At 46.7% G+C, this 24,781-nt stretch overlaps 1 protein-coding gene across 1 annotated transcript in view; it reads left to right on the forward strand.

Annotated features, from left to right (window-relative positions):
• The first annotated feature begins 3,431 nt into the window (after positions 1–3,431).
• Positions 3,432–24,781, forward strand: part of LOC136577201 (uncharacterized) — a 58,873-nt gene continuing 37,523 nt past the window's right edge. Inside the window, exons 1-5 of the mRNA XM_066577001.1 lie at positions 3,432–3,510; positions 23,798–23,836; positions 23,911–23,973; positions 24,053–24,341; positions 24,478–24,669. Of these exons, the coding sequence (XP_066433098.1) occupies positions 23,816–23,836; positions 23,911–23,973; positions 24,053–24,341; positions 24,478–24,669 (565 nt within the window). The 5' untranslated portion in view covers positions 3,432–3,510; positions 23,798–23,815. The remainder of the gene's footprint in view (positions 3,511–23,797; positions 23,837–23,910; positions 23,974–24,052; positions 24,342–24,477; positions 24,670–24,781) is intronic.

The raw sequence follows: 24,781 nt of genomic DNA on the forward strand, positions 1-24,781 counted from the left end.
ATGTATAGATATATTAGTGGTTACTTCAGAGATCTCTCCCAACATCTATTATACCCAGGACTGTAACAAGTAGTGCTCTAATAACTATATATAGATATATCAGGGGTCAGTACAGAGATCTCTCCCATCATCTATTATACCCAGGACTGTACCAAGGGGGCGCTCTAATAACTATGTATAAATATATCAGGGGTCAGTACAGAAATCTCTCCCATCATGTGTTATACCCAGGACTGTAACAAGGGGGCGCTCTAATAACTATGTATAATATATCAGGGGTCAGTACAGAGATCTCTCCCATCATGTATTATACCAAGGACTGTAACAAGGGGGCGCTCTAATGACTATGTATAGATATATGAGTACAGAGATCTCTCCCATCATCTATTATATCCAGGACTGTAACAAGGGGGCCCTCTAATAACTATGTATAAATACACAAGAGGTCAGTACAGAGATCTCTCCCATCATTCATTTATACCCAGGACTGTAACAAGGGGGCACTCTAATAACTATGTATAGATATACTAGGGGTCCGTACAGAGATCTCTCCCATCATCTATTTATACCCAGGACTGTAACAAGGGGGCCGCTCTAATAACTATGTATGTAAATATCTATATCAGGGGACAGTACAGAGATCTCTCCCATCATGTATTATACCCAGGACTGTAACAAGGGGGCGCTCTAATAACTATGTATAGATATATCAGGTGTCAGTACAGAGATCTCTCCCATAATCTATTATACCCAGGACTGTAACAAGGGGGCCCTCTAATAACTATGTATAAATACACAAGAGGTCAGTACAGAGATCTCTCCAATCATTCATTTATACCCAGGACTGTAACAAGGGGGCACTCTAATAACTATGTATAGATATATCAGGTGTCAGTACAGAGATCTCTCCCATCATGTATTATACCCAGGACTGTAACAAGGGGGCGCTCTAATAACTATGTATGTAAATATACATATATATATATATATATATATATATATATATATATATATATATATATATATATATATATATATATATATATATATATCAGGGGACAGTACAGAGATCTCTCCCATCATGTATTATACCCAGGACTGTAACAAGGGGGCGCTCTAATAACTATGTATAGATATATTAGGAGTCAGTACAGAGATCTCTCCCATCATGTATTATACCCAGGACTGTAACAAGGGGGCCCTCTAATAACTAAGTATAAATATACAAGGGGTCAGTACAGAGATCTCTCCCGTCATTCATTTATACCCAGGACTGTAACAAGGGGCCCTCTAATAACTATGTATATATATATACACCAGGGGACAATACAAAGATCTCTCCCATCATCTATTATACCCAGGACGGTCATTCAGCGCTGAGCGGCTGCCATTTACACTGAACGATCCTCATTACGGATTTTAGGCTGCTGTAAACGGAACTGCTGCATAACTCTGATCCAGTCATTCAGTTTCTGCAGGTTTATCATTCACAACCCAGCGAGAGCGCAGGAGCCTGAACAACCAAAAGGGTAATTGTCCCGTGTAAAAGGGCCTAACAAGAAACAATAGAGTGTATTGAGCTGTCCCTCTGTGGCTGATAATAGGGAGCAATAGAGTGTATTAGGTGGTCCCTGTGTGGCTGATAACAAAGACAGGTCAATACACTCTATTGCTATTTGTGTGGCTGATAACAGGGAGCAATACAGTATATTAAGCTGTCTTTGTGTGGTTTATAAGTAATAGGCTAGGTTCCAGCGAAATTCTCACGGAATGGCCGCACCGAAAAACCGCGAGAATTTCGCTGGAAAAGCACAGCTTCAAAACTGCTTCGCCGTGGGTTTTGGAGCGGTTTCGCTGTTGGCATTCAGCTGCGGCCATTTCTACTGAAAGAGAGGCCGAAATGATAAAAGAATTGACATGCTGCATCTTTGTTTTTTGCACCGCATGTCCGTTTCCGCATGGCTGAGCCGCAGCCTGTGGACAACATTTTTGCAAAATCTCGTCCACTTGGCTGGCTGATCCTGGCATTAGGAGATGCGGGCGCTATTGCCATGCGGACATTCCACACAGAAAGTTTACGGCAATTCCACCCCACGTGAGCCCAGCCTGAGTGTATTGAGCTGTCCCTGTGTGGCTGATAACAGGAAACAGTAGTGGTTTTTTTTAGCTGTCTTGGTGTGGGTGTTTTTTGAGCTGTCTCTGTGTGGCTGATAACAGGGGGCAATAGAGTGTATTGAGCTGTCTGTGTGGCTGACAACAGGGAGCAATTGACTGTATTGAGCTGTCTCTGTGTGGCTGACAACAGGAAGCAATTGAGTTTATTGAGCTGTCTCTGTGTGGCTGATAACAGGGAGCAATAGAGTTTATTGAGCTGTCTCTGTGTGACAGACAACAGGAAGCAGTAGTGTTTATTGAGCTGTCTTTGTGTGTCTGATAACAGGGAGCAATCGAGTGTATTGAGCTCTCTCTGTGTGGCTGACAACAGGGAGCAATAGAGTGTATTGAGTTGTCTGTGTGGCTGATAGCAAAAAGCAGTAGAGTAAATTGAGCTGTCTCTGTGTGGCTGATAAGAGGGAACAATAGAGTGTATTGAGCTGTCTCTATGTGGCTGACAACAAGGAGCAATAGAGTGTATTGAGCTGTCTCTGTGTGGCTGATAACAGGAAGCAGTAGTGTTTATTGAGCTCTCTCTGTGTGGCTGATAACAGGGAGCAATAGAGTGTATTGAGCTGTCTCTGTGTGGCTGATAACAGGAAGCAATAGAGTGTATTGAGCTCTCTCTGTGTGGCTGATAACAGGGAGCAATAGAGTGTATTGAGCTCTCTCTGTGTGGCTGATAACAGGGAGCAATAGAGTGTATTGAGCTGTCTCTGTGTGGCTGATAACAGGAAGCAATAGAGTGTATTGAGCTGTCCCTGTGTGGCTGATAACAGGGAGCAATAGAGTGTATTGAGCTGTCCCGGTGTGGCTGATAACAGGAAGCACTACAGTGTACTGAATGGGTAGGTGTGCCCCGAACAGAAATAGATGGTAAAGCATAGATTTGAGGCCAGCGTTCGGCTCTTGAGCGCCCCCGTGTGGAGCAGACTGGACCTTCTACTCGGCTCTTTACACTTTCACTTTCTCTTTTATCCTGTTTATCAATTGAATTAGAGGCTGTGATTCTGTGAGTATAAAGGGGTGATGATGAGGGTGATCAGGATGAGGTGATGAGGGTGATGAGGGTGATGAGGATGAGGATGATGAGGGTGATGAGGATGATGATGGTGTTGACCTCCTGCCTCTAATAATGTTAGTGGAGTTGAGTAGTGGGCAGCGGGCATATCCTGTATACAGATGTGCAATGTTCTACTGTTTCCTCCTTCTGTACATGTAGTCTTGTAGATGGGGTGTGGGGCAGCTCCCTCCCTCAGATAACACTTCCTGGATCTCACATTGTTATGCCGCCTGCACACGGCAGAGCTGGATGCAGAATCTGTCCTTGACTGCGGCCGTTGACCCTGCATACCTGTGAGTTGTCTTCTTTCTCTGTACTGCGGATGATCCGGCCGGCTCGCAGTCAGACATGCGCAGTACAGATTTTCCCACGCCGTTGCCAGGCGATGATGCGGAATCCGCGTCCTTTCAGCAATGTTAGTTATTATATTAGATTCACCGTGGAAAATCGCAGCGGATTCCCGCTAGTCTACATCGGGCTGCGCTTTCCATGGTTATCCTATGAAAAGGGTTCGTTGCATTAACCGAGTGCGCATTATCGTCGCGGCTAACACAATGAAATATGGCCCGTGGGCAGGAGGGCTTACCTCATATTAACCCTTTGCAATCCAATTTTGGATTCAGGGTTTCCTAGGGGGCTTTCTCTTTCTGCCATTATACAATAACACCATCTGCTGGTTAGAGCCAGTACTGCAGTATGTGACATGCTGGAGAGGCCCCCAACAACAGAGCGGCCAGTAATCAACAGTAAGAATACCCTGCCGGATGTCTTCCGACATCGGAGCTGTACAGCCTTCAATTGGAATGTCTTTAGACGTCAGACAGTAGATTGGAAAGGGTTAATAGAAACGTATTCAGCACAAACGGTCCGCAGCACTACTATGGCATCCCATTAGTCAGATCATTCAGATGGTGACTGCTCGCCACTCTGAGCCCAAGACCCGTATACATATCCACCGTATCCAGGTGAAGTGACGGCATATCAGGCGCATAAGTATCACCTTACTTTATTCCTCCATTATTGCGACGTTTCGACCCGCTCGGGGTCTTTGTCATGGTTTACAAAAGACGGACAGACTGACAGCAGCTTATATCATACAACGTGATCCCTCCACCAATCCAAGTACAGACAGTCAGGTGCGACATATTCACAGTCAGCGATCTTACTCCAGTCCTAATTACTGTAGCTTTCCATTGTATTCCTCATTCCGAGCTCCGTGCGTCTCCAGCCTTCACTCGCGTCCCTCTCCTCCTTCTGCGCGGGAGTTTCAGTCTCCTCGCAGTTTTTAGCTAACGCCCACCGGGTTCCGAGATTCCCTCTGTACCATGTATGTGCATGATATCCCTTCATGTTACCATAGACACCAGTGTCAGCTGCAGTCTCTCCTTAGAGAGGGATTATTCCAGCCCCCGAGTGTCCAATATGTTCTCATATCTCTTAGATTATTACATATGGCATATCGCCATTTCTCTATCTGGGCAGATCTTTGAGAAGTTATATGTGTGGCATCAAATCATATTCTAAGTTTAGACCTCTGGGTGACATTGTATCCAGAGTGAAAATCCAACGTAAGGGCGCCTTCAGACGACCGTATATCGCCTCTGGAGCTTCGGCAAATGCATCCCCTCTGGAGCTTCGGCCAGTGCATCCCCTCTGGAGCATCGGCCAGTGCATCCCCTCTGGAGCATCGGCCAGTGCATCCCCTCTGGAGCATCGGCCAGTGCATCCCCTCTGGAGCATCGGCCAGTGCATCCACACTGGAGCATCGGCCAGTGCATCCACACTGGAGCATCGGCCAGTGCATCCACACTGGAGCATCGGCCAGTGCATCCCCTCTGGAGCATCGGCCAGTGCATCCCCACTGGAGCATCGGTCAGTGCATCCCCTCTGGAGCTTCGGCCAGTGCATCGCCTCTGGAGCTTCGGCCAGTGCATCCCCTCTGGAGCTTCGGCCAGTGCATCCCCTCTGGAGCATCGGCCAGTGCATCCCCTCTGGAGCATCGGCCAGTGCATCCCCTCTGGAGCATCGGCCAGTGCATCCCCTCTGGAGCATCGGCCAGTGCATCCCCACTGGAGCATCGGCCAGTGCATCCCCTCTGGAGCATCGGCCAGTGCATGCCCTCTGGAGCATCCGCCAGTGCATCCCCTCTGGAACATCGGCCAGTGCATCCCCTCTGGAGCATCGGCCAGTGCATCCCCTCTGGAGCATCGGCCAGTGCATCCCCTCTGGAGCATCGGCCAATGCATCCCCTCTGGAGCATCGGCCAGTGCATCCCCTCTGGAGCATCGGCCAGTGCATCCCCTCTGGAGCATCGGCCAGTGCATCCCCTCTGGAGCATCGGCCAGTGCATCCCCTCTGGAGCATCGGCCAGTGCATCCCCACTGGAGCATCGGCCAGTGCATCCCCACTGGAGCATCGGCCAGTGCATCCCCTCTGGAGCATCGGCCAGTGCATCCCCTCTGGAGCATCGGCCAGTGCATCCCCTCTGGAGCATCGGCCAGTGCATCCCCTCTGGAGCATCGGCCAGTGCATCCCCTCTGGAGCATCGGCCAGTGCATCCCCTCTGGAGCATCGGCCAGTGCATCCCCTCTGGAGCATCGGCCAGTGCATCCCCACTGGAGCATCGGCCAGTGCATCCCCTCTGGAGCATCGGCCAGTGCTTCTTGATAATGCTATTAATCCTACCACTATCCGGCCCAAACGTTGTTACCAGTGGGATCCTATTATTTTCCTGTGTCCTAGGCCTACTCTGTCTACGCACTTCAGATCTTGACCTTTCTTTAACGTTCTCGACCGTCTTGTCTATCAAGGATCTAGGGGAGCCCCTCTTCATGAACTTGTCTGCCATCTTCTCCAATCGTCTATCCACATATCCATTGTCTGGTATTCTCCGTACCCCTAGCAACTGACTGCAGGGCAGTGACCCGACTGTTCTCCTGATTACTATCAAATAGAAGAATGTTATTTCTATCTGTCTCTTTACAGAATGTACCTGCTTTCTTGATAATCATGACGTCAAGGAACTGTATGAGTGGCTCAATGAGTGGCTGATGGTAAATTTCAATTTGGGATCCCAGGTATTGATTTGTTCACTAAATGCGATGAATTCTAACTGGCTGCCCTCCCATGGCATGAATACATCATCTATATAACGATACCATTTCTTCACTTTTGTCCAAAATTGTGACCTATGTAACCTTTCCTCTTCAAATGCGTGCATATAAGCGGTCGCATAAGTAGGCACAACATCCGTGCCCATTGCGGTGCCCTGTTGCTGCCGGTAGTACATCCCCCAAAAAACTAAGTAATTGGTAGGGATGTACTCCAGCAGCGACAGGGCAAAGGCAGCACAGTGTGGGGGACCAAAAATGTAGACTCACTCACTTCAATTCCTCCAATTTTGTCAAGGACATCCCCTGTGTCTCTTATGTAGGAGTCTGCGCCCTCCACTAGGTATCTAAATATCCTGTCTAAGAATTTCGAGATGTTACAGAAAAGTAAGTCGCAACCCGAGACAATCGGCCTTCCCGGTGGGTTAGATAGGTAAGATATAGAATAATGGTGTTTTAGGATGTTCCACCATCATCTATGACACCTTCTTTAGATGCTTCATTCATTTTTGCCCTTAAATCATTTTGAAATGTAAACACTGGGTTCATATACAATTTCATCAAGTTGTCTCCGTACTTCTGCTAGATATTTTGTGCCCCCCCCCCTCCCCTATCGGCGGGTTTGATCGTTATCGTGCAGTCCTCTGCCAGACTATCCAGGGGTCTAAGTTCCACCCTATTCAAGTTAACCTCTCTTTCTACTTCTCTTTCCTTGTTGTAAGCGTCTTAATTGTCTCCAAACAGCGATTGTCCCCAGGGGGCTGGAAGTTACTCCTGTTGCGCAGTCCAACCCCACCGAGCGTGAAGGCGTCACGGGGGTTATATGGCGCACCAGCAGCCCTCAGGGGTTCTCGTGTAGAGAAAAAAACACTTCAGTCTAAGGCTTCTATAGAATCTCTCAAGATCCAAGTCCATCTGAAAGCAGTCTGTTTTGTTATTAGGACAGACAGTCCTTTAGACAAAGGTTTAGTCTCTAAATCAGTCAGATTTCTTGATGTTCACCACAATATTTTCACCTTCTACATTCTCCGCTGATCCATCCGCGGCTGTCATGTTGTTGATCTCGTCTTCATCACTCCTTCTTCCCTTCTTTGATCTCCTATGTTTGATGCCCCCTCTACGTCCGCAGGTTCTCCTCCGGGTCTCCTTGTAGTTCTCGTGTCCCGTATTTCCGTGCCCCCTGAGGGAATCTCAGAACCCTGGTCGGCATTAGCTAAACAACGCGAGGAGACTGAAACTCCCGCGCATGCGCAGAAGGAGGAAGGGGATGCGGTTGAAGGCTGGAGTCACATGGAGCTCGAAATGAGCATGAGGTATATGGTATTAGTGTATCTTGATACCACCGGAAGCTAGGGGTTTGACAGGAGAAACGCCCCTATCACACCCCCAGCTCCCGGTTGGGTCAGTAGTTTAAGGTCCTTGAAGCTGTGAGACTGAATTTGTGGGAGGCGTAAGCAATGCAAGTGAGCAGCTGTGCACAGCTTACCGGCTCTCCCCCATGGCCTTCGCTGTGGGCTCCGAACTCTCTGCTCTGCCTTGTAGGTTCCCTGCTGTCCTCGTGCACTGTCGGGAGAAGCGATTTCAGGCAGTGCAGCACGGCGCTATCGTGTCCCTGCAGCGCTCCTGCTCTGCCTGCACGCCGTCTGTCAGTTACACCACCCCCCCTCGCTGTGTCCTCGCTGTCGCCAAACGTGTGGGGGGGAGGGGGGGGACGCCTTCTGCGGTACTGCCGACACAGCCGCTTCAGACCACTGTGGCCTCTGTAAAGCCGAGGCTGCTCTCCTGCTGTACACAGAGAGGGGTGGCGTCTTCTAAAGGGCCGCCGGGGAACGGCCTTTCAGGTGGCTCAATGCGCTACTGAAGAGGGGTACGTGAACGTAATCAGCTGCAGGCCCCATTGCATGCTTAGCAGTTCCACCTGCAGCTTAACGTTAGTGGCCTGCCAGGACCTGCAGGCAAGGCAGCAGCTCAGCCAATGAGGTGCAAGGGGGCGTCACCGCCTGTCAATCTTCACTTCTCCAGAACTGCCTGGTGGCGTCAAGATACACTAATACTGAGGTATACAATAGAAAGCTACAGTAATTAGGACCAGAGTAAGATCACTGATTGAGAATATGTCGTATCTGACTGTCTTTACTTGGATTGGTGGAGGGATCACGTTGTATGATATAAGCTGCTGTTAGTCCGTCTGTCTTTTGTAAACCATGACAAAGACCCCGAGCGGGTTGAAACGTCGCATTAATGGAGGAATAAAGTAAGGTGATACTTATGCGCCTGATATGCCGTCACTTCATCTGGATACCTCTTATTAACCCTTTCCAATCCACTGTCTGACGTCTAAAGACATTCTGATTGAAGGCTGTACAGCTCCGATGTCGGAAGACGTCCGGCAGGTTATTCTTACTATAGATTACTGGCCACTCTGTTGTCAGGGGCCTCTCAAACATGTCACATACCGCAGTACTGGCTCTAACCAGCAGATGGTGCTATTGTATAATGGCAGAAAGAGAAGGCCCCCTAGGAAACCCTGCATACAATATTGGATTGCAAAGGGTTAATATCGTACATTACTTCAGTTTCTTCAGTAGTTCTCATGCTCATCTGCAGGAAGAGAGTACATAGTGACTGCTATCACACATCATTGCTGTGTCTATACATACTAGTTATGGTGCCCCCTGGTGTTACATACTAGTTATGGTGCCTCCTGGTGTTACATACTAGTTATAGCACCGACTGGTGTTACATACTAGTTATGCCCCCCCCTGGTGTTACATATTTGTTATGGTGCCCCCTGGTGTTACATACTAGTTATTGTGCCCCCTGGTGTTACATACTAGTTATGGCCCCTCCTGGTGTTACATACTGGTTATGGAGCCTCCTGGTGTTACATACTAGTTATGTCACCCTGTGGTGTTACATGCTAGTAATGGTGCCCCGTGGTGTTACATACCGGTACTAGTTATGGTGCCCCGTGGTGTTACATACTAGTTATAGTGCCTCCTGGTGTTACATATTTGTTATGGCACCTCCGGGTCTTACATACTAGTTATGGTGCCCCTGGTGTTACATACTAGTTATGGTTCCTCCTGGCGTTACATACTAGTTATAATGAGTCCTGGTGTTACATGCTAGTTATGGTGCCCCCTGGTGTAACATACTAGTTATGGTGCCCCCTGGTGTTACATACTAGTTCTGGTGCCTCCTGGTGTTACATATTAGTTATGGTGCCTACTGGTGTTGCATACTAGTTATGGCGCCCCCTGATGTTACATACTAGTTATGGTGCCCCCTGATATTATATACTAGTTATGGTGCCTCCTGGTGTTATGTACTAGATATAGTGCCCCCTGGTGATACATACTAGTTATGGCGCCCCCTGGTGTTACATTCTAGTTATGGTGCCCCTTCTTGTTACATACTAGTTATGGTGCCTCCAGGTTTTACATACTTGTTATGACACTTCCTGGTGTTACATACTTGTTATGGTGCCCCCTAGTGTTGCATACTAGTTATGGCGCCTCCTGGTGTTACATACTAGCTATGGTGACTTTGGTGTTACTTTGGTGCCAGGAGGCAACATAACTAGTATGTAACACAAAGAGGCACCATAACTAGTATGTAACACCAGGAGGTAGTATAACTAGTATGTAACACCAGGAGGCACCGTAACTAGTATGTAACACCAGGAGGCACCGTAACTAGTATGTAACACCAGGAGGTACTATAACTAGTATGTAACACCAGGAGGCGCCATAACTACTATGTAACACCAGGGGGCACCATAACTTGTATGTAACACCTGGGGCACCATAACAAGTATGTAACACCAGCAGGCACCATAACTAGTATGTGACACTAGGAGGTACCATAACTAGTATGTAACACCAGGGGGCACCATAACTAGTATGTAAGACCCGGAGGCACCATAACAAATATGTAACACCAGCAGGCACCATAACTAGTATGTGACACTAGGAGGTACCATAACTAGTATGTGACACCAGGAGGCACCATAAGAAGTATCTAACACCATGGGTTACCATAACAAGTATGTAACAAGAAGGGGCACCGTAACAAGTATGTAACATATTAGTTATGGCTCCCCTTGTTGTTACATACTTGTTATGGTAACCCATGGTGTTAGATACTTCTTACGGTGTCTCATGGTGTTGCATACTAGTTATTGTGACTCCTGGTGTTAAATATTAGTTATGGTGCGTCTTGGTGTTACATACTAGTTATGGCGCCCCCTGGTGTTACATACTAGTTATGGCACCTCCTGGTGTTACATACTAGTTATGGCGCCCCCTGGTGTTACATAGTAGTTATCATGTCTCCTGGTGTTACATACTAGTAATGGTGCTCCCTGGTGTTACATGCTAGTTATGGTGCGTCCTGGTGTTACATACTAGTTATGGTGCGTCCTGGTGATACATACTAGTTATGGCGCCCCCTGGTGTTACATAGTAGTTATCATGTCTCCTGGTGTTACATTCTAGTTATGGCGCCTCCTGGTGTTATATACTAGTAATGGTGCCTCCTGGTGTTTCATGCTAGTTATGGGGCCTCTGGTGTTCCATACTAGTTATGGTGCCCCCTGGTGTTACATACTAGTTATGGTGCCTCCTGGTGTTACGTACTAGTTTTGGTGCCCCCTGGTGTTACATACTAGTTATGATGGCCCCTGGTGTTACATAGTAGTTATTGTGCCTCCTGGTGTTACAGACTAGTTATGTTGCCTTCTGGTGTTAAATACTAGTTATGGTGCGTCCTGGTGTTACATACTAGTTATGGCGCCCCCTGGTGTTACATACTAGTTATGGTGCCGCCTGGTGTTACATACTAGTTATGGTGCCTCCCGCTGTTACATACTAGTTATGGTGCGTCCTGGTGTTACATGCTAGTTATGGTGCCCCCTGGTGTTACATGCTAGTTATGGTGCCCCCTGGTGTTACATACTAGTTATGGTGCGTCCTGGTGTTACATAGTAGTTATCATGTCACCTGGTGTTACATAGTAGTTATGGCGCCTCCTGGTGTTACATACTAGTAATGGTGCCTCCTGGTGTTTCATGCTAGTTATGGCGCCCCCTGGTGTCACATACTAGTTATGGTGCCTCCTGGTGTTACGTACTAGTTTTGGTGCCTCCTGGTGTTACATACTAGTTATGATGGCCCCTGGTGTTACATACTAGTTATTGTGCCTCCTGTTGTTACAGACTAGTTATGTTGCCTTCTGGTGTTACATACTAGTTATAGTGCGTCCTGGTGTTACATACTAGTTATGGCGCCCCCTGGTGTTACATACTTGTTATGGTGCCTCCTGGTGTTACAAACCAGTTATGGTACCCCTTGGTGTTACATACTAGTTATGGCCCCTCCTGGTGTCACATACTAGTTATGGTGCTCTCTGGTGTTACATACTAGTTATGGCGCCTCCTGGTGTTGCATACTAGTTATGGTGTCCCTGGTGATACATACTAGTTATAGTGCCCCCTGGTTTTACATACTAGTTATGGTGCCTCCAAGTAATACATACTAGTTATTGTGCCTCCTGGTGTTACATGCTAGTTATGGTGCCTCCTGATGTTACATACTAGTTATGGTGCCTCCTGGTGTTACATACTAGTTATGGCGCTTCCGTGTGTTACATAATAGTTATTGCCCTTTCCTGGTGTTACATGCTAGTTATGGTGCCTCCTGGTGTTACATACTAGTTATGGTGCCTCCTGGTGTTACATACTAGTTATGGTGCCTCCTGGTGTTACATACTAGTTTTGGCGCTTCCATGTGTTAAATACTAGTTATTGCCCCTTCCTGGTGTTACATACTAGTTATGGTGCCTCCTGATGTTACATACTAGATATGTAACACCAGTGGGCACCATAGCTAGTGTGTAACACCAGTATCTAACCTGTATGTGACACCAGGAATTGCCATAACTAGATTCTAATAACCGGAGGCTCCATTACTAGTACGTAACACCAGGGGGCACCATAACTAGTAAGTAAAACCAGGGGGTACTATAACTAGTATATAACACCAGAGGGCACCATAACTAGTATGTAACACCAGGAGGGGCCATAAGCAGTATGTAACACCAGGAGGCACCATAACTAGTGTGTAACACCAGGAGGCACCATAACTAGTGTGTAACACCAGGGGCGCCATAACTAGTATGTAACACCAGAGGGCACCATAACTAGTATGTAACACCAGGAGGGGCCATAAGCAGTATGTAACACCAGGAGGCACCATAACTAGTGTGTAACACCAGGAGGCACCATAACTAGTGTGTAACACCAGAGAGCACCATAACTAGTATGTAACACCAGGGGGCACCATAACTAGTATGTAACACCAGGGGGCACCATAACTAGTATGTAACACCAGAGGGCACCATAATTAGTATGTAACACCAGGAGGCGTCAAAAAATTATGTAACACCAGGAGACACCATAACTAGTGTATAATACCAGGAGGCACCATAACTAGTATGTAACACCAGGAGGGGCCATAAGTAGTATGCAACACCAGGAGGGGCCATAAGTAGTATGTAACACCAGGAGGCACCATAACTAGTATGTAACACCAGGTGGCACCATAACTAATATGTAACACCAGGGGGCACCATAACTAGTATGTAACAGAAGGGGGCACCATAACTAGTATGTAACACCAGGAGGCGCCATAACTAGTATGTAACATCAGGAGGCGCCATAACTAGTATGTAACACCAGGAGGCACCATTTTTAGTTTCTAACACCGGGAGGCGCAATTACTAGTATGTTTCTCCATGAGGCACCATAACTAGTATGTAAAACCAGGAGGCAACATAACATGTATGTTACACCAGGAGGCGCTATAACTAGTATGTTACACCAGGACGCAGCATATTAAGTATGTAACACCAGGGGGCACCATATTAAGTATGTAACACCAGGAGGCGCTATAACTAGTACATTACACCAGGAGGCGCCATAACTAGAATGTAACACTTGGAAGCACCATACCTAGTTTGTAACATGTGTGATGGGAGAATACAATCAATATTGGATTAGCACCATTGTTGCTGCTGGAACTCTTTCTGTTTTGACTATTGGATATATTTTGGGAGCTTGGATGTGGTCTCCTGCTTCAGCTGTTGCATTGAAAGGCCCACCTCTGATTAGGTTTCTATAGTGGTGCTGCACACGGGCTTTCTACATATCACAAGTATGTAAGACCTGGGGGCACCATAACTAGTGTGTAACAGCAGGGGGCACCATAACTAGTGTGTAACACCAGGAGGAGCCATAACAAGCATGTAACACCTGGAGGGGCCACAACTAGTGTGTAACACCAGGAGGCGCCATAACTAGTATGTAACAGCAGGAGGCGCCATAACTAGTATGTAACAGCAGGAGGCGCCATAACTAGTATGCAACACCAGGAGGCACCATAACAAGTATGTAACACCAGAGAGCACCATAACTAGTATGTAACACCAGGAGGCACCATAACTAGTATGTAACAGCAGGAGGCGCCATAACTAGTATGCAACAGCAGGAGGCGCCATAACAAGTATGTAACACCAGAGAGCACCATAACTAGTATGTAACACCAGGAGGCACCATAACTAGTGTGTAACACCAGGAGGCGCCATAACTAGTATGTAACAGCAGGAGGCGCCATAACTAGTATGTAACAGCAGGAGGCGCCATAACTAGTATGCAACACCAGGAGGCACCATAACAAGTATGTAACACCAGAGAGCACCATAACTAGTATGTAACACCAGGAGGCACCATAACTAGTATGTAACACCAGGAGGCACCATAACTAGTATGTAACACCAGAGAGCACCATAACTAGTATGTAACACCAGGAGGCACCATAACTAGTATGTAACACCAGGGGGCGCCATAACTAGTATGTAACACCAGGGGGCACCATAACTAGTATGTAACACCAGGAGGCACCATAACTAGTATGTAACACCAGGAGGCACCATAACTAGTATGTAACACCAGAGAGCACCATAACTAGTATGTAACACCAGGAGGCACCATAACTAGTATGTAACACCAGGGGGCGCCATAACTAGTATGTAACACCAGGGGGCACGATAACTAGTATGTAACACCAGGGGGCGCCATAACTAGTTTGTAACACCAGGAGGCACCATAACTAGTATGTAACACCAGGGGGCGCCATAACTAGTATGTAACACCATGGGGCACCATAACTAGTATGTAACACCAGGACGCACCATAACTAGTATGTAACACCAGGGGGCGCCATAACTAGTATGTAACACCAGGGGGCGCCATAACTAGTATGTAACACCAGGAGGCACCATAACTAGTATGTAACACCAGGGGGCGCCATAACTAGTATGTAACACCAGGGGGCACCATAACTAGTGTTTAACACCAGGAGGAGCCATAACAAGTATGTAACACCAGGGGGCACCATAACTAGTGTTTAACACCAGGAGGAGCCATAACAAGTATGTAACACCAGGGGTGCCATAACAAGTATGTAACACCAGCTCTAACCAGCAGATGGTGCTATTGTATAATGGCAGAAAGAGAAGGCCCCCTAGGAAACCCTGCATACAATATTGGATTGCAAAGGGTTAATATCGTACATTACTTCAGTTTCTTCAGTAGTTCTCATGCTCATCTGCAGGAAGAGAGTACATAGTGACTGCTATCACACATCATTGCTGTGTCTATACATACTAGTTATGGTGCCCCCTGGTGTTACATACTAGTTATGGTGCCTCCTGGTGTTACATACTAGTTATAGCACCGACTGGTGTTACATACTAGTTATGCCCCCCCCTGGTGTTACATATTTGTTATGGTGCCCCCTGGTGTTACATACTAGTTATTGTGCCCCCTGGTGTTACATACTAGTTATGGCCCCTCCTGGTGTTACATACTGGTTATGGAGCCTCCTGGTGTTACATACTAGTTATGTCACCCTGTGGTGTTACATGCTAGTAATGGTGCCCCGTGGTGTTACATACCGGTACTAGTTATGGTGCCCCGTGGTGTTACATACTAGTTATAGTGCCTCCTGGTGTTACATATTTGTTATGGCACCTCCGGGTCTTACATACTAGTTATGGTGCCCCTGGTGTTACATACTAGTTATGGTTCCTCCTGGCGTTACATACTAGTTATAATGAGTCCTGGTGTTACATGCTAGTTATGGTGCCCCCTGGTGTAACATACTAGTTATGGTGCCCCCTGGTGTTACATACTAGTTCTGGTGCCTCCTGGTGTTACATATTAGTTATGGTGCCTACTGGTGTTGCATACTAGTTATGGCGCCCCCTGATGTTACATACTAGTTATGGTGCCCCCTGATATTATATACTAGTTATGGTGCCTCCTGGTGTTATGTACTAGATATAGTGCCCCCTGGTGATACATACTAGTTATGGCGCCCCCTGGTGTTACATTCTAGTTATGGTGCCCCTTCTTGTTACATACTAGTTATGGTGCCTCCAGGTTTTACATACTTGTTATGACACTTCCTGGTGTTACATACTTGTTATGGTGCCCCCTAGTGTTGCATACTAGTTATGGCGCCTCCTGGTGTTACATACTAGCTATGGTGACTTTGGTGTTACTTTGGTGCCAGGAGGCAACATAACTAGTATGTAACACAAAGAGGCACCATAACTAGTATGTAACACCAGGAGGTAGTATAACTAGTATGTAACACCAGGAGGCACCGTAACTAGTATGTAACACCAGGAGGTACTATAACTAGTATGTAACACCAGGAGGCGCCATAACTACTATGTAACACCAGGGGGCACCATAACTTGTATGTAACACCTGGGGCACCATAACAAGTATGTAACACCAGCAGGCACCATAACTAGTATGTGACACTAGGAGGTACCATAACTAGTATGTAACACCAGGGGGCACCATAACTAGTATGTAAGACCCGGAGGCACCATAACAAATATGTAACACCAGCAGGCACCATAACTAGTATGTGACACTAGGAGGTACCATAACTAGTATGTGACACCAGGAGGCACCATAAGAAGTATCTAACACCATGGGTTACCATAACAAGTATGTAACAAGAAGGGGCACCGTAACAAGTATGTAACATATTAGTTATGGCTCCCCTTGTTGTTACATACTTGTTATGGTAACCCATGGTGTTAGATACTTCTTACGGTGTCTCATGGTGTTGCATACTAGTTATTGTGACTCCTGGTGTTAAATATTAGTTATGGTGCGTCTTGGTGTTACATACTAGTTATGGCGCCCCCTGGTGTTACATACTAGTTATGGCACCTCCTGGTGTTACATACTAGTTATGGCGCCCCCTGGTGTTACATAGTAGTTATCATGTCTCCTGGTGTTACATACTAGTAATGGTGCTCCCTGGTGTTACATGCTAGTTATGGTGCGTCCTGGTGTTACATACTAGTTATGGTGCGTCCTGGTGATACATACTAGTTATGGCGCCCCCTGGTGTTACATAGTAGTTATCATGTCTCCTGGTGTTACATTCTAGTTATGGCGCCTCCTGGTGTTATATACTAGTAATGGTGCCTCCTGGTGTTTCATGCTAGTTATGGGGCCTCTGGTGTTCCATACTAGTTATGGTGCCCCCTGGTGTTACATACTAGTTATGGTGCCTCCTGGTGTTACGTACTAGTTTTGGTGCCCCCTGGTGTTACATACTAGTTATGATGGCCCCTGGTGTTACATAGTAGTTATTGTGCCTCCTGGTGTTACAGACTAGTTATGTTGCCTTCTGGTGTTAAATACTAGTTATGGTGCGTCCTGGTGTTACATACTAGTTATGGCGCCCCCTGGTGTTACATACTAGTTATGGTGCCGCCTGGTGTTACATACTAGTTATGGTGCCTCCCGCTGTTACATACTAGTTATGGTGCGTCCTGGTGTTACATGCTAGTTATGGTGCCCCCTGGTGTTACATGCTAGTTATGGTGCCCCCTGGTGTTACATACTAGTTATGGTGCGTCCTGGTGTTACATAGTAGTTATCATGTCACCTGGTGTTACATAGTAGTTATGGCGCCTCCTGGTGTTACATACTAGTAATGGTGCCTCCTGGTGTTTCATGCTAGTTATGGCGCCCCCTGGTGTCACATACTAGTTATGGTGCCTCCTGGTGTTACGTACTAGTTTTGGTGCCTCCTGGTGTTACATACTAGTTATGATGGCCCCTGGTGTTACATACTAGTTATTGTGCCTCCTGTTGTTACAGACTAGTTATGTTGCCTTCTGGTGTTACATACTAGTTATAGTGCGTCCTGGTGTTACATACTAGTTATGGCGCCCCCTGGTGTTACATACTTGTTATGGTGCCTCCTGGTGTTACAAACCAGTTATGGTACCCCTTGGTGTTACATACTAGTTATGGCCCCTCCTGGTGTCACATACTAGTTATGGTGCTCTCTGGTGTTACATACTAGTTATGGCGCCTCCTGGTGTTGCATACTAGTTATGGTGTCCCTGGTGATACATACTAGTTATAGTGCCCCCTGGTTTTACATACTAGTTATGGTGCCTCCAAGTAATACATACTAGTTATTGTGCCTCCTGGTGTTACATGCTAGTTATGGTGCCTCCTGATGTTACATACTAGTTATGGTGCCTCCTGGTGTTACATACTAGTTATGGCGCTTCCGTGTGTTACATAATAGTTATTGCCCTTTCCTGGTGTTACATGCTAGTTATGGTGCCTCCTGGTGTTACATACTAGTTATGGTGCCTCCTGGTGTTACATACTAGTTATGGTGCCTCCTGGTGTTACATACTAGTTTTGGCGCTTCCATGTGTTAAATACTAGTTATTGCCCCTTCCTGGTGTTACATACTAGTTATGGTGCCTCCTGATGTTACATACTAGATATGTAACACCAGTGGGCACCATAGCTAGTGTGTAACACCAGTATCTAACCTGTATGTGACACCAGGAATTGCCATAACTAGATTCTAATAACCGGAGGCTCCATTACTAGTACGTAACACCAGGGGGCACCATAACTAGTAAGTAAAACCAGGGGGTACTATAACTAGTATATAACACCAGAGGGCACCATAACTAGTATGTAACACCAGGAGGGGCCATAAGCAGTATGTAACACCAGGAGGCACCATAACTAGTGTGTAACACCAGGAGGCACCATAACTAGTGTGTAACACCAGGGGCGCCATAACTAGTATGTAACACCAGAGGGCACCATAACTAGTATGTAACACCAGGAGGGGCCATAAGCAGTATGTAACACCAGGAGGCACCATAACTAGTGTGTAACACCAGGAGGCACCATAACTAGTGTGTAACACCAGAGAGCACCATAACTAGTATGTAACACCAGGGGGCACCATAACTAGTATGTAACACCAGGGGGCACCATAACTAGTATGTAACACCAGAGGGCACCATAATTAGTATGTAACACCAGGAGGCGTCAAAAAATTATGTAACACCAGGAGACACCATAACTAGTGTATAATACCAGGAGGCACCATAACTAGTATGTAACACCAGGAGGGGCCATAAGTAGTATGCAACACCAGGAGGGGCCATAAGTAGTATGTAACACCAGGAGGCACCATAACTAGTATGTAACACCAGGTGGCACCATAACTAATATGTAACACCAGGGGGCACCATAACTAGTATGTAACAGAAGGGGGCACCATAACTAGTATGTAACACCAGGAGGCGCCATAACTAGTATGTAACATCAGGAGGCGCCATAACTAGTATGTAACACCAGGAGGCACCATTTTTAGTTTCTAACACCGGGAGGCGCAATTACTAGTATGTTTCTCCATGAGGCACCATAACTAGTATGTAAAACCAGGAGGCAACATAACATGTATGTTACACCAGGAGGCGCTATAACTAGTATGTTACACCAGGACGCAGCATATTAAGTATGTAACACCAGGGGGCACCATATTAAGTATGTAACACCAGGAGGCGCTATAACTAGTACATTACACCAGGAGGCGCCATAACTAGAATGTAACACTTGGAAGCACCATACCTAGTTTGTAACATGTGTGATGGGAGAATACAATCAATATTGGATTAGCACCATTGTTGCTGCTGGAACTCTTTCTGTTTTGACTATTGGATATATTTTGGGAGCTTGGATGTGGTCTCCTGCTTCAGCTGTTGCATTGAAAGGCCCACCTCTGATTAGGTTTCTATAGTGGTGCTGCACACGGGCTTTCTACATATCACAAGTATGTAAGACCTGGGGGCACCATAACTAGTGTGTAACAGCAGGGGGCACCATAACTAGTGTGTAACAGCAGGGGGCACCATAACTAGTGTGTAACACCAGGAGGAGCCATAACAAGCATGTAACACCTGGAGGGGCCACAACTAGTGTGTAACACCAGGAGGCGCCATAACTAGTATGTAACAGCAGGAGGCGCCATAACTAGTATGTAACAGCAGGAGGCGCCATAACTAGTATGCAACACCAGGAGGCACCATAACAAGTATGTAACACCAGAGAGCACCATAACTAGTATGTAACACCAGGAGGCACCATAACTAGTATGTAACAGCAGGAGGCGCCATAACTAGTATGTAACAGCAGGAGGCGCCATAACTAGTATGCAACACCAGGAGGCACCATAACAAGTATGTAACACCAGAGAGCACCATAACTAGTATGTAACACCAGGAGGCACCATAACTAGTGTGTAACACCAGGAGGCGCCATAACTAGTATGTAACAGCAGGAGGCGCCATAACTAGTATGTAAAAGCAGGAGGCGCCATAACTAGTATGCAACACCAGGAGGCACCATAACAAGTATGTAACACCAGAGAGCACCATAACTAGTATGTAACACCAGGAGGCACCATAACTAGTATGTAACACCAGGAGGCACCATAACTAGTATGTAACACCAGAGAGCACCATAACTAGTATGTAACACCAGGAGGCACCATAACTAGTATGTAACACCAGGGGGCGCCATAACTAGTATGTAACACCAGGGGGCACGATAACTAGTATGTAACACCAGGGGGCGCCATAACTAGTTTGTAACACCAGGAGGCACCATAACTAGTATGTAACACCAGGGGGCGCCATAACTAGTATGTAACACCATGGGGCACCATAACTAGTATGTAACACCAGGACGCACCATAACTAGTATGTAACACCAGGGGGCGCCATAACTAGTATGTAACACCAGGGGGCGCCATAACTAGTATGTAACACCAGGAGGCACCATAACTAGTATGTAACACCAGGGGGCGCCATAACTAGTATGTAACACCAGGGGGCACCATAACTAGTGTTTAACACCAGGAGGAGCCATAACAAGTATGTAACACCAGGGGGCACCATAACTAGTGTTTAACACCAGGAGGAGCCATAACAAGTATGTAACACCAGGGGTGCCATAACAAGTATGTAACACCACGAGGGGCCATAACTAGTGTGTAACACCAGGAGGCGCCATAACTAGTATGTAACAGCAGGAGGCGCCATAACTAGTATGTAACACCAGGAGGCACCATAACTAGTATGTAACACCAGGAGGCACCATAACTAGTATGTAACACCAGAGAGCACCATAACTAGTATGTAACACCAGAGAGCACCATAACTAGTATGTAACACCAGGAGGCACCATAACTAGTATGCAACACCAGGAGGCACCATAACTAGTATGTGACACCAGGGGGCGCCATAACTAGTTTGTAACACCAGGAGGCACCATAACTAGTATGTAACACCATGGGGCACCATAACTAGTATGTAACACCAGGACGCACCATAACTAGTATGTAACACCAGGGGGCGCCATAACTAGTATGTAACACCAGGGGGCGCCATAACTAGTATGTAACACCAGGAGGCACCATAACTAGTATGTAACACCAGGGGGCGCCATAACTAGTATGTAACACCAGGGGGCACCATAACTAGTGTTTAACACCAGGAGGAGCCATAACAAGTATGTAACACCAGGGGGCACCATAACTAGTATGTAACACCATGGGGCACCATAACTAGTATGTAACACCAGGACGCACCATAACTAGTATGTAACACCAGGGGGCGCCATAACTAGTATGTAACACCAGGGGGCGCCATAACTAGTATGTAACACCAGGAGGCACCATAACTAGTATGTAACACCAGGGGGCGCCATAACTAGTATGTAACACCAGGGGGCACCATAACTAGTGTTTAACACCAGGAGGAGCCATAACAAGTATGTAACACCAGGGGGCACCATAACTAGTGTTTAACACCAGGAGGAGCCATAACAAGTATGTAACACCAGGGGTGCCATAACAAGTATGTAACACCACGAGGGGCCATAACTAGTGTGTAACACCAGGAGGCGCCATAACTAGTATGTAACAGCAGGAGGCGCCATAACTAGTATGTAACACCAGGAGGCACCATAACAAGTATGTAACACCAGGAGGCACCATAACTAGTATGTAACACCAGAGAGCACCATAACTAGTATGTAACACCAGAGAGCACCATAACTAGTATGTAACACCAGGAGGCACCATAACTAGTATGCAACACCAGGAGGCACCATAACTAGTATGTGACACCAGGAGGGGCCATAACTAGTATGTAACACCAGGAGGCACCATAACTTGTATCTAACACCAGAGAGCACCATAACTAGTATGTGACACCAGGAGGGGCCATAACTACTACGTAACACCAGGGGGCACTATACATGTAACACCAGGGGCACCATAACTAGTATGTAACACCAGGAGCACTGTAACTAGTATGTGACACCAGGAGGGGCCATAAGCAGTATGTAACACCAGGAGGCACCATAACTTGTATGTAACACCAGAGAGCACCATAACTAGTATGTAACACCAGGGGGCACCATAACTTGTAGGTAACACCAGAGAGCACCATAACTAGTATGTAACACCAGGAGGCACCATAACTTGTAGGTAACACCAGAGAGCACCATAACTAGTATGTAACACCAGGAGGCACCATAACTTGTAGGTAACACCAGAGAGCACCATAACTAGTATGTAACACCAGGAGGCACCATAACTAGTATGTGACACCAGGAGGGGCCATAAGTAGTATGAAACACCAGGAGGCACCATAACTAGTATGTAACACCAGAGAGCACCGTAACTAGTATGTAACACCAGGAGGCACCATAACTAGTATGTAACACCAGAGAGCACCATAACTAGTATGTAACACCAGGAGGCACCATAACTAGTATGTAACACCAGGAGGCACCATAACTAGTATGTAACAGCAGGGGGTACCATAACTAGTGTGTAACGTCAGGGGCGCCATAACTAGTATGTAACAGCAGGAGGCATCATAACAAGTATGTAACACCAGGAGGTACCATAACAAGTAAGTAACACCAGGAGGTGCCATAACAAGTATGTAACACCAGGAGGTGCCATAACCAGTGTGTAACACCAGGAGGCACTATAACAAGTATGTAACAGCAGGGGGCACCATACTTGTTATAGTGCCTGGTGGTGTTACATACTAATTATGGCGCCTGCTGGTGTTACATACTAGTTATGGTGCCTCCTGGTGCTACATACTGGTTATAGTTCCCCCTTGGTGTTACATACTAGTTATGGTGCCCCATGGTGTTACATACTAGTTATGGTGCCCCCTGGTGTTACATACTAGTTATAGTGCCCCCTGGTGTTACATACTAGTTATAGTGCCCTCTGGTGTTACATACTAGTTATCGTGACTCCTGATGTTACATATTAGTTATGGTGCCTCCTGGTGTTCCATGCTAGTTATGGTGCCCCCTGGTGTTACATACTAGTTATAGCGCCCCCTGGTGTTACATACTAGTTATAGTGCCCCCTGGTGTTATATACTAGTTATTGTGTCTCCTGATGTTACATATTAGTTATGGTGCTCTCTGGTGTTACATATTAGTTATGGTGCCCCTGGTGTTACATACTTGTATAGTGCCCCCTGGTGTTACATACTTGTTATAGTGCCTCCTGGTGTTACATACTAGTTATGGCGCCTCCTGGTGTTACATACTAGTTATGGCACCTCCTTGTGTTACATACTAGCTATGGCGCCTTCTGGTGTTACATACTAGTTATGGGTCCCTCTGGTGTTATTTGTTATGGCACCCCCTCATATTACATGCTGACTTCTCTGTTAACCCCTTGAGTGTGCACCCCCAATTCACATCTGAGCTCCTCCCACGTGGATGGCTTTATCTGACACGAAATCTGCGTGATTGTGTAAAACTGCAGCAAATACATAATTTAACTTATATTCACTGCTGTTTTTCTGTATTCTGCCAGGAGAGTGGGAAAAGTTGAGCCTTGTGGCATTTTTTTTGTTTGTGCGCATGAAAAACATTGTGAATGTGGACGCTATATGGATGTAAAAAGTGCGCATACGCATCACAGTGATGTGTTTCTTCCTCCTTCCATAGAACCGCGGACACGTCGTCATGTGCTCCCTTACTGGCCTGGTAAGAGGTCTTGTCCTGTCTGTGTGCCCGGCCTCGGTGGTGATCCTTACTCATCAGTGGTCTTCTCTCCTCAGGTCTCGTTAGTCTGCTACCCTTGTGCGTTCCTCGGGTTGGTATTTAAGTATACCTTCTCTACGGTAAGGGCACGGCATTGTGCGGAGGTCATTATGGAATCATTGTAGTCCTTGTCCTCATCATGTTTCTCATCCTGCACAGATCGGTTACTTTCTTTCCTCCCGTCGTGTTGTTGGGATTTTCTCGCGCTCGTCTTCCAATGACTACGAGTGGCTGACGAGGGCCCTGAACTCATTCATGTTTACGCAGCTTGTGAAGGAGTCCAGGTCAGTGTACATATCAAACCGAGAGAAGCGTCGCTTCCAAGAAGCTGTCCACGATTGTGACTTCACTATTCTGTACCACACTAAAAACCACGGAAGAATCAACATCACCAACGTGATGGATGCCTTGTATGATGAGGAGCTGCAGTACATGTCTTCTTCTAGAGGTAGCACTGCTAAGTGGCGGTATTATGTCATCCGCGGGGCTCCTGATCAGTAGTCCCGTCTCTGTTCTGGACGTGAATATAACACTGACATGTAAATGAGCTGAACCATCTCGTTAATTTGAGCTTTCACTTTTAGGCAGGGAGAACGTCATCGTGATAGTTGATGACCTGGAGAAGGGTGGTGACGAGGAGAAGTGCCGCATTATGGAATTCCAGCCTGATATTATGACATTCTCCCAAGACCTGATACTGGTCACCAGGGAGGAGAAGGGGCAGCCGCATTTACTGGACCAGAAGCTGCAGCTCCTCAAAGCCCTGGCTTCTAACGGTAAATGGTCCTCGCCCAGGTGTCCGACCGGTCCACACATCAGACTGCAGAGACATCGTGGCCTAATGTGTGTGCAGGACTGTATTATAAGACCACCACAAGGTCCACATAG

This window comes from Eleutherodactylus coqui, chromosome 8, assembly GCF_035609145.1.
Source record: "Eleutherodactylus coqui strain aEleCoq1 chromosome 8, aEleCoq1.hap1, whole genome shotgun sequence".
Lineage (NCBI taxonomy): Eukaryota > Metazoa > Chordata > Amphibia > Anura > Eleutherodactylidae > Eleutherodactylus > Eleutherodactylus coqui.